Source organism: Nanorana parkeri, unplaced genomic scaffold, assembly GCF_000935625.1.
Source record: "Nanorana parkeri isolate BGI_ZX_2015 unplaced genomic scaffold, ASM93562v1 scaffold2135, whole genome shotgun sequence".
Classification (NCBI taxonomy): Eukaryota; Metazoa; Chordata; class Amphibia; order Anura; family Dicroglossidae; genus Nanorana; species Nanorana parkeri.
The window spans coordinates 4,490-20,919 of NW_017308403.1; the positions used below are offsets into that span (position 1 = coordinate 4,490).

Sequence of the window (16,430 nt, forward strand, 5' to 3'; positions counted from 1 at the left end):
TGTAAGGTCAAAGTGGTACTAAAGGCTGTTTTGTTTTTTTTTGCCTTATTTCATTCTTTGCGCCCAGCACTTCCCTAACACCCCCCTCCCCCCCACACACACTTACCTGCAGCTGCTCATCTTCTCTGCCGCGACCAGGAAGATACTTGGGATTCCCCGAACTTCCTGGTTGTGGTAGAGGGTACTGAGGGCAGGGGAGCCATAGGCTCCTTCTGGCAAGAGCCCTTGCCTATTGTAAGAGCCCTTGCCATAGACTCCTGCCATCAGTCAAGCTGTGACTGCAAGGGTGGGGGCATTGCAGGCTGCACCCTGTGTGTGTCTATGGACACACACAGCTAGGTGCGGACATGACCACGACCTTGCATGCATGGGTACCTCCACAGCAGTTGGCTAGCTGATGGAGTCACCCGTGCAGGGGGAGTGGTGCTAGCGGTCTGGATATTACTAGAGAACGAAAAAAAAAGGTTTAATGTCGCTTTAAGGAGGGACCTGCGGGAAGTTGTGTACTGTAATCAATCCCGTCTGTACTGTGCTGGCAGATTATATTTTAGACTGCTGTGCCAACTGTTGGCGCTATATAAATCCTGTATGATAATGTAATTATCAGTTGTAAACTATATCTGAACACTGTCTGTCCTAACAGAGGGTTACAGTGATAGTTTAGTCAAAATGTTTTGAAGCTATTTCAAATGCTGATGTCACTTACAATAGATGCTGCTCCTTGATCTTTAAAAGTTTGTTTCCTGTCCCCTGAGCACTGGCCCTCATATCCTGTTTTAGGGTGGCTCATTTCCCTTGCAGGGTCCTATGGGGCCACCCTTGTGTGTATTAGTAAGCTGTGAGTGTCTCTATAAGCACACAGGCACAGCAAGACAAGCAGCTCCCAACTCCCTTCCTCTCGAATTCTTTCTTCTGCAATCTAGTAGACGGACAACTCCTGGACAACTATGGGGAAAAGCCCTGACCCCATAGTTTTCCTTTAAAGGGGTTCTAAACCCTCTGTTTTTTTTGCCTACTGTATATCTACTGCTATCAAGCAGTAGATATAGGCAAACAGTTACGAAACAAAAAAACGCTTTAACAGCGGTTTAATCTTACCTTGTTTTCACTGCGCACTCCCGCCCGAGAATCCAAAACTGTTCGGGCGGCCGCAAAGCATCTTGAGGCGGGCGCATGCGCTGTTCGGATTCTCGGCCGGGAGACGAGCAGAAACGCAAGGTAAGTCCATGGACGCGTGCACCTGCATGCAGACACCGCGGGATCGGAATTGCCTGCAAACAGAGAAGAGGCAGCACTTTAACTGTCGCTTCTTGAAGAAGTGGTCATGGGGACTTCTTAAGTTGCGATTGTTTTCTTAGGTGATGTCTGACAGCCGCAGAACAAGTGCAGATGAAAACAGGGGCACATGTTAAAAGACAGATTTGCACATAAAAAAAATGATCTAAGAGGCTAAAACTTTGATAAATTACCCCTACTGTATCTTTTCGGCAGGAAGAATCACTGCATGCAGCAGGGCCACAAGTATTGGACTCATCCAGCTGGCCAAAAACTTACAGAGGGGAGCAACCAAGCAGCAGCATTTTCAACACCGGGCCGCCAGAAAGGTACAATATGTATATTGCCGTTGGTGTCAGGGGCGTATCTGCCGCGAGGCAAACAAGGCATTTGCCCGGAGCGGCAGATTCGCTGAGAGCGGCACCCCGAGTGTTACTCACCTGGATGGGATGATGTGGACGTCGGCCTGGAGAGTGGACAGCGTGTGCAGACGGCGGTGATTTACGGTGAGTCTGTAAGCCCGGGGGAGGGGTGCTGTCGGAGAAGCAGGGAGGGGACATATTTTCCACCTACAATGAAAGGAAATCCCCCTATAATGAGAGGAATTCTTCACTGTCTCTGGAACATTTGGACCCTCACAGACTGCAATAAAACTTTTCTAAAGGGTCTAACCCTTTCCTAATCTATACAAAAACTTAAAAACCCCTTTGCATACCCTTGTATTTAAGGCTTTCGCTGCAGCTGATGTAAGTCAGCCATAGCACCAACCTGTAAACAAAACTCTCAGCAGTGATGTGCTTTCATGTAGAAGTGATTAGGACAGCCCTAAAACCGCCCAATCACTGCCATGTGTATGGTAATATATTCCTCCCCCTCTCCCATGCGCCCTAGGCCCTCCCAGTTGCCTAGGACCATCATGCCAGGTGTTAGAATGAAGAGCGGAGGAAGATGAGCCAACACCTGTTCACTGATGTACCCTGTGAAGAACGTACCCAGAAGCAGAGCTCTGATCACTTCCTGGTTCAGTCTGTCATTCACCAGCTTCCGTGGCCAGAGAAGAAACTGAGGCAGCATGATCTGTGCTTGATTAGCTTTGGCAAAATGCAAAGGTGACATTAAGGATCTAGTAGATCCCTGATGTATCCTTAAAGAGAACCAGTCACTTGCACTATGCCATCACATAGGGGAATTATCAGCCCCCTTGTGATATTAAAAGTTAAAGTAGAACTTTACCCTTAGCATTGAAATGACAACAAATACACCTTTAGAAATGTTTATTAATGAGAATCTACAAATACTTCTGGATAATTGCCAGCTTTTTTATTTTTTTCATATTATTTCTGTGGCCATTGTTTACTGAGGGCAGGTTACTAGATCTCCCTTTACTTCCTGGAACTCTGGCACATGTGACTAGGACATGTCACCATGCACATCTTAGGGGAGAAAAGTGCCTTTCCCCAAGATCTCATGAGATTTCCCAGCAATGCTCTGCTGATATAAATCTTCCCAGGATGCAACGCTTGGGCACATTACATCGCTAATACTCAAGAGGACCAGGAAGTAGAAAAAGAAAATAGGTTTGCGCATGAAAACGACTATTGCACCACACATAATAGGTATTACCGTGCATATCGGAGTGACTCTTTGGCTATCTTTGTGTTAACTGTAAATTAACGATCTGTAAAATCTTTTAAAGTGTTGAGTATAGACAATTTAGGGTAACATGTTTTTTTTTTGCAGTTTTGTGGGTGCAAAGTTTTTAGGCAGGACATCTTTGGTATTTACTAGGCATGCACCGATACTAGTATTAGTATTTGGGCGAGTACTCATACAAATGCTCCGATACCGGAACTTCCGGTCAGAGCAAGATTTCCTCTGAAAGTGCCGTAGGGGAACATGGAGCCAGCTTCCCATGCGATCAGGAAGCTAGGCGGTGGGTAATGACCCGCCTCCCAGCTTCCTGATTGGCCCGGAAGCCGACTCCATGCTGATTGGATGGGAAGCCGGCTTTCCAGCCAATCAGCATCAAGTTGGCTTCCCGGCCAATCAGGAAGCTGGGTGGCTGGTCATTTCCCAACCAAATAACATGGAGCCAGCTTTTCAAGCAGATTGCCCGGTTTTGATGGCTCCATGCTAGTGGAAGCACCGCTATCGACGAGTACCAAAAGCAAAGTGTCGGTACTCTATACCAAAAAATTATGTTTAATGTAATCCTAAAACATGCATTCTACCACCATGTGTGCAAAAGCGAATATTAAATGGGGCAATATGATCCGCGATGCCAGTCCAAGGGAGGCCGCTCTACTGTGACTAAACGGACTGTCAAAGAAGTTAAAATGTTACAAACAAAATAAAAGAACTCACTGATTTTTTTTTTTCCCTTGTTGTAAATGACAGACCAAAAACGCATAAAATGCAATCCTCATTTATTACAGATTATAAAAGTACACGTAAATGAGAAAGCAAAATGTGAAATTTTTACATTTTAAAAACCCAGAAAACAAGATCTGTGACATTAAAAAATAAAAAACATCGGCGATCTAATTTATTTAACAAAGATCCGTATTATGTAATCCTACAGCAACCACTCAGTGCTGAGGTTTTCTTTAGGTAATAAAGAAAAAAAATAAACAAATCTGCCAAGTTATGGGGAAAACACAGATACTTTGATAAAATTAGATGTTTTTTACATCCAAAATTTTTTGAATGAATCACCTGCCAACCCTTTTCATTTCCCAGAGCATCGATGATCGAATGGCAACATTTGACAGTAGCACTTTGTCTTCACCCCTAATTCTACTTGGCCATAATAATGACATCTCTCATGCAGCTGGAATCTCCAATTCAGTTTATTCTACATTACTGAATATGGGAAATAAAGCATCATCATCAAATGACTCCGTAACAGCCAAGGGGTAGAAAATTCGAGTGGAAGTATCTTTGCAATGAACTCCTGAAAAGCAAGATCTCGCATCTGATTCAGCCTCCCAGCAGTGAAAACCTGCATTGCTAGTAATGGGTTTATTTGGCCTTAAAACTGGAATTGTGGGATTCTATATTGCAAATTAACATCAATGTGAGAATTCAAGTTCCTTTTTAGATCTTTCATGTACAAACCACACAGTGGTAACATTTGGTAATAAGTGGCAGACACGCTTTAATTTTTTTAAGTCTGCAGAAACTCAGGCTGTACTCGTGCCACCTTCCGTGGTTCCTTGATATGGGTTTTGGGGCACTGCATCTCACACCAGCTGATAGGCACCATGGTTGCCCCTGTGGAAGCAAATACACCAATTATTAACCGTACAATCATCACTGCAACAGTCCACAAGAACAAGATCAGTAACAGCCGTTCCAAAGCCAAACTCCCATCACGGTTCATGCCTGATTATTCACCTTTACCCCAAATCTCTTTTTACAGACCTCTAAAAACTGAATTAGGCCACCTTTACCTATACAACTCTTGATAACGTAACCTATATCTTTACTTATTGTTTATTTTCAGTGTCCCCCACCATGTAAAATAAAATACTCCCATACATGATCTTATAAGCTTGAGGAGAATCTCCTACCTACTTTTTAAGCATGGAGAAGACTTGTATGTCCTACCTCCTAGATACAAATCTAAAGCGAAGTTCTCTCTTCTGGTGCACGTGGATATAGCTCACAAGAGGAGCAAGGCCTGTGCTTATTTTTGTCTAGTGTTCATCTTCCTAAAGACCTTTCGGTCCCACCCTAGGGCTGCAGCTAACAATTATTTTCATAATCGATAAGTTGCCCAATTCGTTTTCTGATTAATCGATTAGTTGCATATAGAAAAAATCTCTCTCCAACTAATCGATAATGAGAATAGTTGATTATTATCGATCGGTTGCAGCCCTAGTCCGTACAATCAATATTTTAGGAAAAAATCTATAGCCTAAACTTCTAAGTTTTAAATTGAACAAGGAAGGACTGAACTCATGAGGGACTTCACTGCTGTCCGGGAATCTGTTGGAGAGATTTCTTCTCACTGTCCAGGGAACAACCTTAACAGCAGACAGGAACTTTTTAAAAAAAAATAATTTAACCTCTTGCCGTCCGCCCGTTAAGAAAAAACGGACGGACGGCTGACTCCTATCTGCGGGTTGCCGTCGCCAGACAGCATTTTTTTCCTGCTCGCACGGGCAGGAAAGACCCGCTTGTTACTACAGCCGTTAACGAGAATGCTAGAACCCCCATCAGCTTTTCATTGTGGTCAGTCGTCCCCCCCCCTACATCGCACACATTTGTGAGAATATGACAATCACAATACATACCTGCTTCACTATGTGCAACTACTACTCCAAGCTCATTTTCTGCTGTGCTCAACAAGTAACTGGACTGAGAATCTCCCAAGGATATCTATATGCGACGTCAAGAAGCATTTTCTTCATAATAAAAAATGTGCAGGGTGGCGCAATCTCCATTTAGTCCTATGGTCCCTAACCATAGTTTGCTTTCAGTACTCGCCGATGCCTAGTACCGATACCGGGAATGTAATGACATGCTGCCCAGCTTCCAGGGAAGCCGTCTCCATGTTTGCCCGGCTCAGAGGAAATTTATCTCTGACAGGAAGTTCTGGTATCGGAGCATTTGGGTGAGTACAAGTACTCGCCCAAATACTCGGTATCGGCACAGATACCAATACTAGTATCGGTGCATCCCTAAGTTTTCATGTATAGCAATGTGGATTTAGCCCAAACCTCCTTAGAGGTGCAGCCAGTCTGGACTTCAAGCGTGTGGCTGGACCTATAAGGATTGGGCCAACTCCTAGCGAGCCTGCTCTTTGCTTGTGCATTGCAATATTTATCCCATAGTTTGGAAAATAAGATAATTTAGTGTTAGGGAACACACTCACCAGAGGTGACTTGACACAGCCGTGTGGCTTCCAAATGTATGCAACTAAAATCTCTGTTTTGAACCCGAGTAGTTAAAAGTAGTAGTTTTTGTTTGTTTTTTTAACTGTTGGCTAGCTTGAAAATGTGCTGGAGATCCCTTTTATAAAATTAATAGACGTGTTAATGGCAGGGTGGATTTAAAAAAAAAAAAATTTTTTTTTAATTTAAATCTGATTTTTTAAAAATCTTTATCAAGCTTATTTTAATAAAAATGCTTTCGGAGTAAAAATCTATCTGAAGATAGTTTTATATTTAAGATACATTAATAATTTAGTTTATTCAGCATGAAATGGAGCTTAGTTATGTAGCATGAGGCTGTGTATTCTGCAATATTGACATTTTTGGTAAACTCATTCAATGAATCCAAGCTCTGCAAGCGGAGATAACATGCACTGCTTTGATGCAATTTGACAGTAAAGTAACCATCAATATTAAAACAAAGTTCAGGAAAAATCCACTCACCTACTGCCCGCCACGTCCCTCACCTTGTTGTGTCAATGCCACATCACCAGCCGTCCAATTAAAGTGAATGGGACTGTCGGTGAGTCAACAGCGGGTCAGAGGGGGAGCCGCAGCGGGACAGGAGATGACAGTTGCTCTGTAAAAATTATGACTTAAAAAAGGAGAACTATGAGGTGAGTGCTTTTCACTCACCTCATAGTTCTAGCCGACCTGTGACAATGAGACTGTCACAGGTCGGCTCAGTAGATCGGGAGGTGAGCGAACACATACCGGCGTTCGCTCACCTCTCGATCCTGTCACGGCTCTCTGTCGTGACAGGGGGAGGGGCTGGATTCAGCGCTGGCGGAACGGAACGGAGGGGGCGAGTACAGTTGGCTCTGCCTCTAGATAGGCAGATCCAGACATAATTGTCGGGATCCGCTTCAGCTGCGCCGTCTTGGTATACTGCGGCGTCTCAGTATACCGCAGGCTACAGCTTGCGGTATACTGAGCCTAAGGTGACGGGAGGATGCTAGTTTGTGTCCTCCCGTTATCCTAAGGAGAACTATTTGGAAAAGCCTTAACCCCATAGTTCTCCTTTAAATCGATTTAAATCAAATCCACCCTGGTTGGTGGTGCCATTTGGATTTGATCAAAAACACAATTTTAGTTCTACAGGCACGTATAAGGCTCAAAGTGGATCCTGGCCCTATAAAGGGGAACTAGCAAAACATAGGTGTCCTTTAGGCCCCATTCACACCTGACCGTTTTGTAGCGCGTCCTACGCTCGATGAACGCTCTACAAAACGGTCAAAAAAATAAATAGCATTGTAGTCAATGGTATCGTTCCCACCTGTCCGTATTTCCGCCCGTCCCGAACACACTACAAAACGGCAAACGCATGAAGAGGTCCCGGAGCGTTTTTTGCTGCGTATTGGTCCGTTTTGTAGGGCGTTTTCCATTTGTATACTGCCAAGTAGCCTTTGGAATCGCGCGACGGTCGCGTGACTTTTTTACCGCGAATCGCGGTAAAAAAACGCGTGACGGTCTCGCGACAGACGCGCATATTACAATACGCATAGGTGTGAATGGGGCCTTAGAAATGGTTGCGGTAAAACTTTTTATAAATGTGTTATTGTTTATATCACTTCTATACATAAAAGGATACAACTTTTCCTATAACGATATCTCCTGGCCGAACACATTTGTAAACTTCAACCTGGGGGAAAAGTTGAAAACAAAGTTAATTTCAAACTGTATGCAAGATTAAAAACATGACAAGTATGAAAGAATGCACCATAAATAAAGAGTAGGAAAAAACAAAACAAAAAAAAAAACACCTACCTTCCTAATAGCTTAAAGTGACATTAAAGTTAAAAAAAATTCCCCTCCCCCAAAGTTAATGTCGGCACTTACCTTAAATGATGTCTCTTATTCCGATCTTCCTCTTCTTTCCTGTCCTTTTCAGCCTTCTCTCCAGCGCTGAGGCGGGTCTCCGATCCAGCGCCGACTCCTCTGTCCTTGCCGATCCCACGGTGTCTGCATGCGGGTGCACGTGTCCATAGACTTACCTTGCGTCTCTCCTCGTCTCCCAGCCGAAAATCCGAACTGTGCATGCGCCCGCCCCAAGATGCTTTGCGGCCGCCCGAGCAGTTTCGGATTCTTGGACGGGAGCTTGCGGCAAAGACGGGGTAAGTTTAAACCGCTGTTAAAATCGTTTTTTAAAAAACTTTTTGCATATATCCTTTTGCTAGCAGTAGATATATGCAAAAAAAAACCGGAGGGTTTAGAACCCCTTTAACGTACAAAATATCTCACTCCTATCTAATCTATCTACCTGAGCTTTAAAGAATTTTGTGCAAAATGTTTATTAAACCTTGCAGTGGGGCTGCCCCTGCAATGCAAGTGTTAACTGCTCATTTTCATCTGGGTGCTAAAAATCGTTAAAAAAAAAAAAATTCTTACTCACCCGATCTTTGTTCACGGCTGGCTGCTAGACTACTACTTTCAGCCTCGCTCCCCCTCCACTGCAGTGGTCTAATGATCCACAAGTTATGTCCAATACACAGTGGGGTGAATATCAAAACTGGAACAGACCAAATCTGGAGCAGTTGCCCACGGCAACCAATCAGCTTCTCTCTTCAGTCTGTTCAGTTAAGGTTTGAAAATGAGAGAGGCACTGATTGGTTGCCATGCACAGCTGCTCCAGATTTTGTCTGCTACAATTTTGATAAATTCCCTTCGGTGTATAGGACGAGGACACCGAGGGACATTTCAGCACTGCAGTGGAGAAGGAGACAGGCTGGAGAGAGTGCTAGGACAGCCGGCCAGCTCCCAGGATCAGGAGAGCATAACGTTATATTTTATAGCACCTAGACGAAAATGACCAGTTAATCCTTACAGGGCGCGCATAGCCCCACTGCAAGGGTTAATAAAGGTTTTGGCCAGAGTAGTTCTTTAAAGATCAGTGTTATATATTTATGCCCCAACCAAACCTACAAAGACAATGGACACCAAGGCTCAGTTTTCTAAAAGCTTACATTGACAGCATAAAGTAGGAGTGTTTTTGAGAGAATACGACTTCAATACTCGATTAAAGAACTACTCGAGGAAAAAACATAAGGAGATAATGGATTATTCAAAACACAACAAATATCTTCTTTCCTACTGCAATACACATCGCTGTCTGACAATCTAAAACAAATCAGTTTGTGCCGATCCTTTCAATTATATTATGATGGCACAAAATGCAACTTACAAAGAACACAAATACAGCTTTTAGGAGGAGGCGGCTTCCATGTGTTATTTATATGTTCGTAAAGATAATTTAAACCCCCCCCAAAAAAAATCTTATATTCCTCTGTTCCGGTTCCTGCCATATCCATGCTGTGTGGTCTCCTGTAGTTTTTCCAGCGACAGGTGTTTTGCTTATTGCGACAAAATCAGATGTGAACAGGGCCATAGAAACGAAAAGGATTTATTTTTTTGCCAGATTTCTGGAGCGTTTTTCTAGGACAGAAAAAGTGCTACAAAACACAGTGTGAACCAGGACAAAAAGGTGTCCATGCAATGCACGATTCTCGTACGAGAATCGTGGGAAATCCCGCGATCGTACGAGAATCGGGCAGTGTGAATGAAGACGTGCGACCGTTTCTACTGTACGGTCGCACGTCTTTTGTCTAAGGAGCATGCTAGAAAACCAGCCGAAAATCTTACGATTTTCGGCTGGTTTGAATGATGCTCGGGAGACAAAATGCCGAACGGGCCGGTGTGCACACGCGCACACTGCCCGTTCAGCATTGCACTCATCGGAAGCCCGCCCCTCAGGGGGGCAGTCTTGCGATCATCGCAAGTACGATTTGCCTGTCCAAGATTGGCAGATCGTACGTTTTTTTTATTACTTTACAACCATCGCAAGACTAAGGTCTCGCGATGGTTGTAAAGTGTATGGCCACCTTTAGGGTGTACAACACAGAGGTGATCTCATCGCTCAGCTGATGCCTCTTACCTGTCCAGTCACAAGCTGCAATTGATCCAAAACTAGTGTAAACAGTAGCGTCCAAGACCTGGAGGGCCACGTTTTAGAACAAGATTACAACACCCGCTTAACATAATGACAATTCCTCCGGGAGGTAAAGCTTTTTATATATATTTAAACTCAGTAATAAGCCATCTGCCTGGGTTGAGCCTTAAGGTCAGTGTTATAGATGTAACTGTTTACAATGCTTTATTGCATATAGCCTGTTACCTTGTCTTTTTCAGTTGCTCTGATGTCTTCTCTTCTACAAATGGAAAAAATGTCAACATGTTAACCATTTTATTATGTTTTTTTTTTTTATTACTAAAAGGCACAAACATTTAACCCAGCCATGCATTTGCTAGAAAATCTTTAATGTTATTTTACACTAGCACCGATAAATTAATGTGTCTTCATATCACCCTCCTATAACCCTCTGCAAAGGTCTCAGAACAGGAGAGGATGTATTTTAAGCCAATCGGGTTCGATTTCTTTGCAGAGTGCTGATTGTGACACGCCTACAAGAGTTCTGCTTCTTTTCTATTGTCTAATCACAGGTTGGGCATGTCCTGGACAAAGCTCCACTACTTAAATGCCTTGTAATCTACAGAGAGGTCTAGGAACTAGCGGTGTTGTCTAGATCACAATAATGGCTGAATAGAATTATAAACCATTTGTCAGGTAAAACAAGTCATGCATATTAGTCAGGAGGAGTTCAGCTTAAATTAAAAAATTCTATTTTTTTTTGCAATTTCTACTGCTAATAAAACAGTTACAGTGTGTACTGCTTCTCGATCTTGCAAAGTTTTCCATTCCCCAGATTCAGCTGGTGTCCTGAGCATGGGCCCCACCTTCCGGTTTTAGGGTGGCTTCTTTCCCTTCAAGCATCCCCTGGAGCCAACCTTTCATGCATGCTCCTAGGATCAGACTACAGCAGGGACATGCTGATACTGCCTCCCACCTACAGGCACAGGTACCCCTCAGATGGAGTTGACTTGCAATGTAAATAGCATGCCCTTAAAAAAAAGGAGGAGAACTATGGGGTCAGGGCTTTTCCCCATAGGTCTCCTAAGGGTAACGGGAGGACACAAACTAATGTCCTCCCATCACCCAAAGCTCAGTATACCGCGAGCTACAGCTCGCGGTATAGTGAGACGCCGCAGCTGAAACTGATCCCGACAATTATGTCCGGATCCGCCCAGCTGCATGAGTGACAGGTGGCTCTGCCTATCTAGAGGCAGAGCCAGCTGTACCCGCCCACTCCCCCGTCCGTTCCGCCAGTCAGCGATAGAGGATCGGAGCGGGGAGGGGGGAATCCAGTCCCTCCCCTGTCATGGCTCTCTGCAGTGGCAGGATCGAAAAGTGAGCGAGCGCCGGTATGTGTTCGCTCACTTCCCAATCTACTGAGCCGACCTGTGACAGTCTCATTGTCACAGGTCGGCTAGAACTATGAGGATGAGTGAAAATCACTCACGTCATAGTTCTCCTTTAATAGGACTATTCGCTGCCTTACCTGATCGTGCCTTTGAAGGTGTTTTTGAGCGCTCTCGAGCCGACATACATAATCTGAACTTTAGCAAATCTTGGGTTTATGCTCATCACCTAAGAGAGAGAACACTTTAGAGGAATAATAAAAACACAAAGTATCTCTTTAAAACAATGAATCTTACACAGCCCCTTGAGAATAGGCAGCATGAGGTGTTTGCTCATACATTCTGTTCGCGAAATGGTTTCTGAACTTATTGAACTCTGGATCATACACACAGGCCATCCTACTGTTCAATTACGCCCTATAGGCATCTACATTGTATTGTGGAGTGTGTGTGTTCAGGGATTCCACATGTGCACATTCTTAGAGAAAAACTACACAAATGGGTCTCGTGGTGCCTGTTCTTACAGAGATCTATTATACTGATGTTGCTTTTTATCATGCCAGGTCTACTGTCAGTATAATTCCTTACCTTACATGTGACAATGGCTCCCACATCTGGCAGAAGTAGTGAATCTGCGTCCCTCACTACAGATAACACGGGCATCTGCAGATAAAGAACATAGAGAGCATTTTTCTAAAGCAGAAACCGCTCCAGAAATATGCAGTACATGGACATAAGATTTATGTATAAATGTTCATAAGAGAAATTGGACCAGAACATTTCATAATGCCATCAGAGACTTGGCAAACGTTGTTCGAAGTATTGTCTGATTTTAACATTGTTCTTTTTGGATAAATGGAGTTTCTCCAAACGAAAACCACATTCCCACAAATTTCCACGATGACTGTGTGCAAAGTTCAGTAAGGGCTAGTTCACATTAGAACTGCGTGCGTCTGTGCAGCTGCAATGCGTTTTGTATCGCCATTGATGCATTTTTTTTTGGGGGGGGGGAGGTTACTTAAAATGGGATTTCAGGTGCGTCCCAGTGTGTTTGAATGCGTCTGTTGCAATCTGAGGCAGCATTTTCCTTGAGTGAATCGGAACGGACTGCACTGGTGTGAATAGAGCACCAGAAATCCCATAGGAAAGCAATCTGATGTATTTGGACTGCAGCAGCCGAATTGAACAGACTGCATCTGGTGTGAACTAGCCCTTAGGCCTTGTTCACACCAAGCGCATTCCAGGAGCAGAGCAGTTTTACAGATCGGATCAAAACTGCGTCCAATGTATTGCAATGGTATTTTGGGCTCTAGTTCACACCGCAGCTTTCAGTTCCAGAGCATGTTAAAAAAAACTGCAGTAAGCCCTATTTTACATGCTTTGGAACGCATCAAAAACGCTTTCAAACGCCCTGGAACGCACTGAAAGCCCATTTTAAACAAAATTACGAAAGCCAATTGTAACCAAAAACGGCCCAGAACGCATCAAAAACCCGCCACAGCCCACTGCACCGCGTGTGCAGAAACTCATGCAGATCTGGTCTGCATTTGGTGTGAACAAGCCCTAAGTTGTGGAAACAAGACTTCAAAGTTTTCTTCACACGACTAAAACAAAAACACAATCTGATTGGTTGCCTACTTACCAAACCATTGTCACTTGTCTTAAAAACATAACCCGCAAGAGAGGCAAAGATGTAGCCATGCTTGCAGTAAGTCCCATGCCCCGGAGCACAATCCTCCAGACTGCACAGCCTCTCACCTAGAAAGAGAAAATACATAGATATACTGCATATTCCTTAAGAAGAATTATGGTCTCCCATTGAAAAAAAATATATGTGCTGCAGCACTTAATTATTAAAGCATCTGCACTTAGTTTTCTTAGTCCCCTTGCAAAGTCTCATAAATACTTATTGATCCTGCCAGTGAAGTCCACCTAATGCAGCTTCCTGTGATGGGGTGGCAATGATGCTGCACAGCTCCTAGGTTCAGAGCAGTGTTATCACCCTCATGTAGGTGGTGCCTGCTTACACTACAATTGGATGAGAAGGCGCTGCAGGGGGAATTCCTCGCCTTGCAGCTGCACATAAACAAAGAAGCAGGATGCTTGTGCTGGCATCGCTGACCTGATTTGGCCAAATCAGGTCAATGCCATTGACCAAATATAGCTATGTGGCCATATAAGGGCAATGACATCACAGCAACCTGCCGCTTTACATACAAGCAGCTGCAGGCAGGGAATTCCCCAGCCCACAGCTGATTGATCGGCAGAGGCTGAATCTGAGCTCATTGCTAGTAATCTTACATGCTGCGATTACTTGCAGACAATCACCGGTGCGCACAAAGTGTTTTCTGACACTGTCAGCTGTAATTTTTTTGTACTGCAGCTGTCGCACGTAGCAATTAGTAAGACCCAATTGCGAATAGGACATAAAGCCAGCCGATCGCTTTGAAGTGTAGAGTAATCTCTGCGCACGCCATAGAGATGGCATTCTAGGTCCATCATTGCCTGTTCCCTCTAAATTGATGAGCTGTAATTGCTTATAAAGCATCACGTAGACAATTTGGGGTACCATAGTTCACATCCATTTCTAAAGCACATACAAATTTTCAGGCTTGACATATTTGGTGTTCGACACAACCCCATCTTTTATATTTGACCAAAAAATTAGGATTTACATTGTTTGTGTGCACTAAAAACACTTTGAGTGTATTTTTTTGTGTAAATATGGGTTGGGTAACATAACAAAATGCAACTGCCATTATTTTATTCGACATGGTCTCTGCTTTTACAAAATATATGTTTTGGGGGTTATAAGTAATCTTCGGGGCTAAAAATAAACATTTTAGCATGTGCAGAAGAGAAAATGGCTCTGGCAGGGTTCATATTCAACGTCAGTAACAATAGCAAACAGCATCCTGGCTATTATCATGAGAGCTGATCTCACTACAGCCTTGCTCAGGCCGGTATTCGGTCACAAGAAGAGATATTTCAGCGGACAACCATACAGGTTACCCTATATCCGGAGACAAATCTCCACCACCAAGCCTGCCAACAATATGCAGCTAGCCTCGGAACTCCAGCTCTCTCCGCCTGACACTGTGTGGTGCATACACAAACTTCGCCATCTTCAACCGGCGCACATGGCGTACAACACTCACCAGGCACACACCATCGCACCGGAGCCATCACAACCACGTGACTTGTAAGTGTGCGGAATGGTTAGCACTGTATCACGTGACACCAGCATAAGCTACTCATCATTGGCTGCTAATGAAGCGACACTGTGGAGCAGGAAGTTGCCAGCGGCCATCTTTGATATGGGAATGCATACAGTTATTGTATTATAAAACAGGGCAAATACAGCTAGTTATGGGCACATGTCAGTATTTGCCCAGCTCATTATAGATTTCCTTGCTCAGAGGAGAATTTTACATGTTCTTGCTCAAATAAAGAAGTTATCTCACATATTACATATGGGAGGGAAGAAGTTTAGGAAGGAAAGGTATGAAGGTAGGGGAAAGGGTATGAAGGTAGGGAAGAGGGCTTATTGGGGTCTGTGGTTGGAAAACCATTATCAAGGCCGATTGAAGGAACATTTAATACGTTTAGAGCATGGCTAGGCAACCTTCGCACTCCAACTGTGGTGAAACTACAGATTCCATTATGCATGTGCCTCTAGGAGTTATGCCTGTGGCTGTCAGTCTTGCAATGCCTCATGGGAATTGTAGTGCCACAACAGCTGGAGTGCCAAAGTTGCCTACCACTGGTTTAGATGTTTGGGAAATGGAAGTCTGGGGGTAAATGTTGAATCCAATGGGACCACACTTTGGAGTATGGAGGCCATACTGTCGTTTAATATAGCAGTCATTTTATGTTTGATCATTATTCATGATACTCTTGATTACATCTTGTGCTGGTAGCAGATTTCAATGCTTCTGCTATGGTCTGTTTGGTTGCAGAGAAGATGAACACCATCATCTTAAAGTTAGAGCGTGTGATCCTTTTTGGTCGTTTGGGGAGCAGTGCTTCCATGGAAATAGAACGGTTAACATTTGGTAGGCGTTGGACCATAATGTGCATACCACCAGGCATGTCCATCATACGTGGCTGAAGATACCCACCTCGTCGCATCCCCAGAGACACCGTAGGGAGGGGGGCAAAGGGTGAATTAGGCTACTGGGAGATGACACCAAGTACCATTGATAAAGCAGTTTATAATTTTCTTCAGGAGCATTCACATTAGGGGAGCTGGATTTTACGGTTTGCCATCTTTGGGACCATTCTTCCACTTTCACATGATCTCCAAGTTCTTCCTCCCATTTACAGTAGATGTATATGGAGTATATTTATAAGGAATAGAGGAAAGACCCCATACCTTTGGAATGGTGGTCATTAAGGCATGTGGATTTGAATGCTGTGAGGAATGATTTGACCATGCTCATGATAGTGTTTCACCTGGAGGTATCTAAAGGGTTTTAGATGGGGGAATTTGAACTCCTCCTAAAAAGGCACTGAAGCATTTGATCCCCATTTTTGTGCAAAGTTTGTGTAATTGGCTGATGCCCTGGGTGACACAGGTCTTACATTTTGTGGGTCTTCAAAGCCCAGGGAAAATGAAGGTTGATATTGGATGGATCACAAGGGTAGATGGTGGATACAAGAATGCTGGTGTACTTATACCATACTTTCAGACACTAGAGCCAAATTTCAGAAGTTATTAGGAACTGGACGATATTTTTATTAGGGATGCACAGATACCGATGCTAGTATTGGGGCCGATACCGAGTATTTGGATGAGTACTCACCCAAATGCGCTAATACCTTCCCCGATACCGGAACTTCTGATCAGAGGAAGATTTCCTCTGACCGGCAGTGCCGTAGGGGGAACATGGAGCCGGCTTCCTG

General features: G+C 43.9%; 1 protein-coding gene across 4 annotated transcripts; it reads right to left on the reverse strand.

Annotated features, from left to right (window-relative positions):
* Positions 1-4,358: 4,358 nt before the first annotated feature.
* EXOSC1 (exosome component 1) lies at positions 4,359-14,712 on the reverse strand. 4 transcript variants are annotated; one of them, XM_018572793.1, is made up of 8 exons: positions 14,684-14,712; positions 13,168-13,283; positions 12,114-12,188; positions 11,666-11,754; positions 10,384-10,417; positions 7,804-7,854; positions 5,574-5,658; positions 4,359-4,548 (listed from the first exon to the last, which is right to left on the reverse strand). In XM_018572793.1, exons 1-8 carry the CDS (start codon positions 14,709-14,711, stop codon positions 4,442-4,444), a joined length of 585 nt encoding a protein of 194 aa, XP_018428295.1. In that variant the 5' UTR covers position 14,712; the 3' UTR covers positions 4,359-4,441. The 4 variants fall into 4 exon arrangements, with proteins under 4 accessions (XP_018428295.1, XP_018428296.1, XP_018428297.1 ...); XM_018572794.1 differs by lacking the exon at positions 12,114-12,188; XM_018572795.1 differs by lacking the exons at positions 5,574-5,658; positions 7,804-7,854 and having other exon boundaries at positions 10,377-10,417.
* Between the last annotated feature and the right edge of the window lie 1,718 nt (positions 14,713-16,430).

Coding starts and splice junctions, on each gene's coding strand:
- EXOSC1 (XM_018572793.1), bottom strand. CDS start 14,711: ATGGCTCCGGTGCGATGGTGTGTGCCTG. Junction 7,855..10,383: donor GAGCAACTGAAAAAGACAAG/GTAACAGGCTAT, acceptor CTTTTCCCCCAG/GTTGAAGTTTACAAATGTGT. Junction 5,659..7,803: donor ATATCGTTATAGGAAAAGTT/GTATCCTTTTAT, acceptor CGTCGCATATAG/ATATCCTTGGGAGATTCTCA.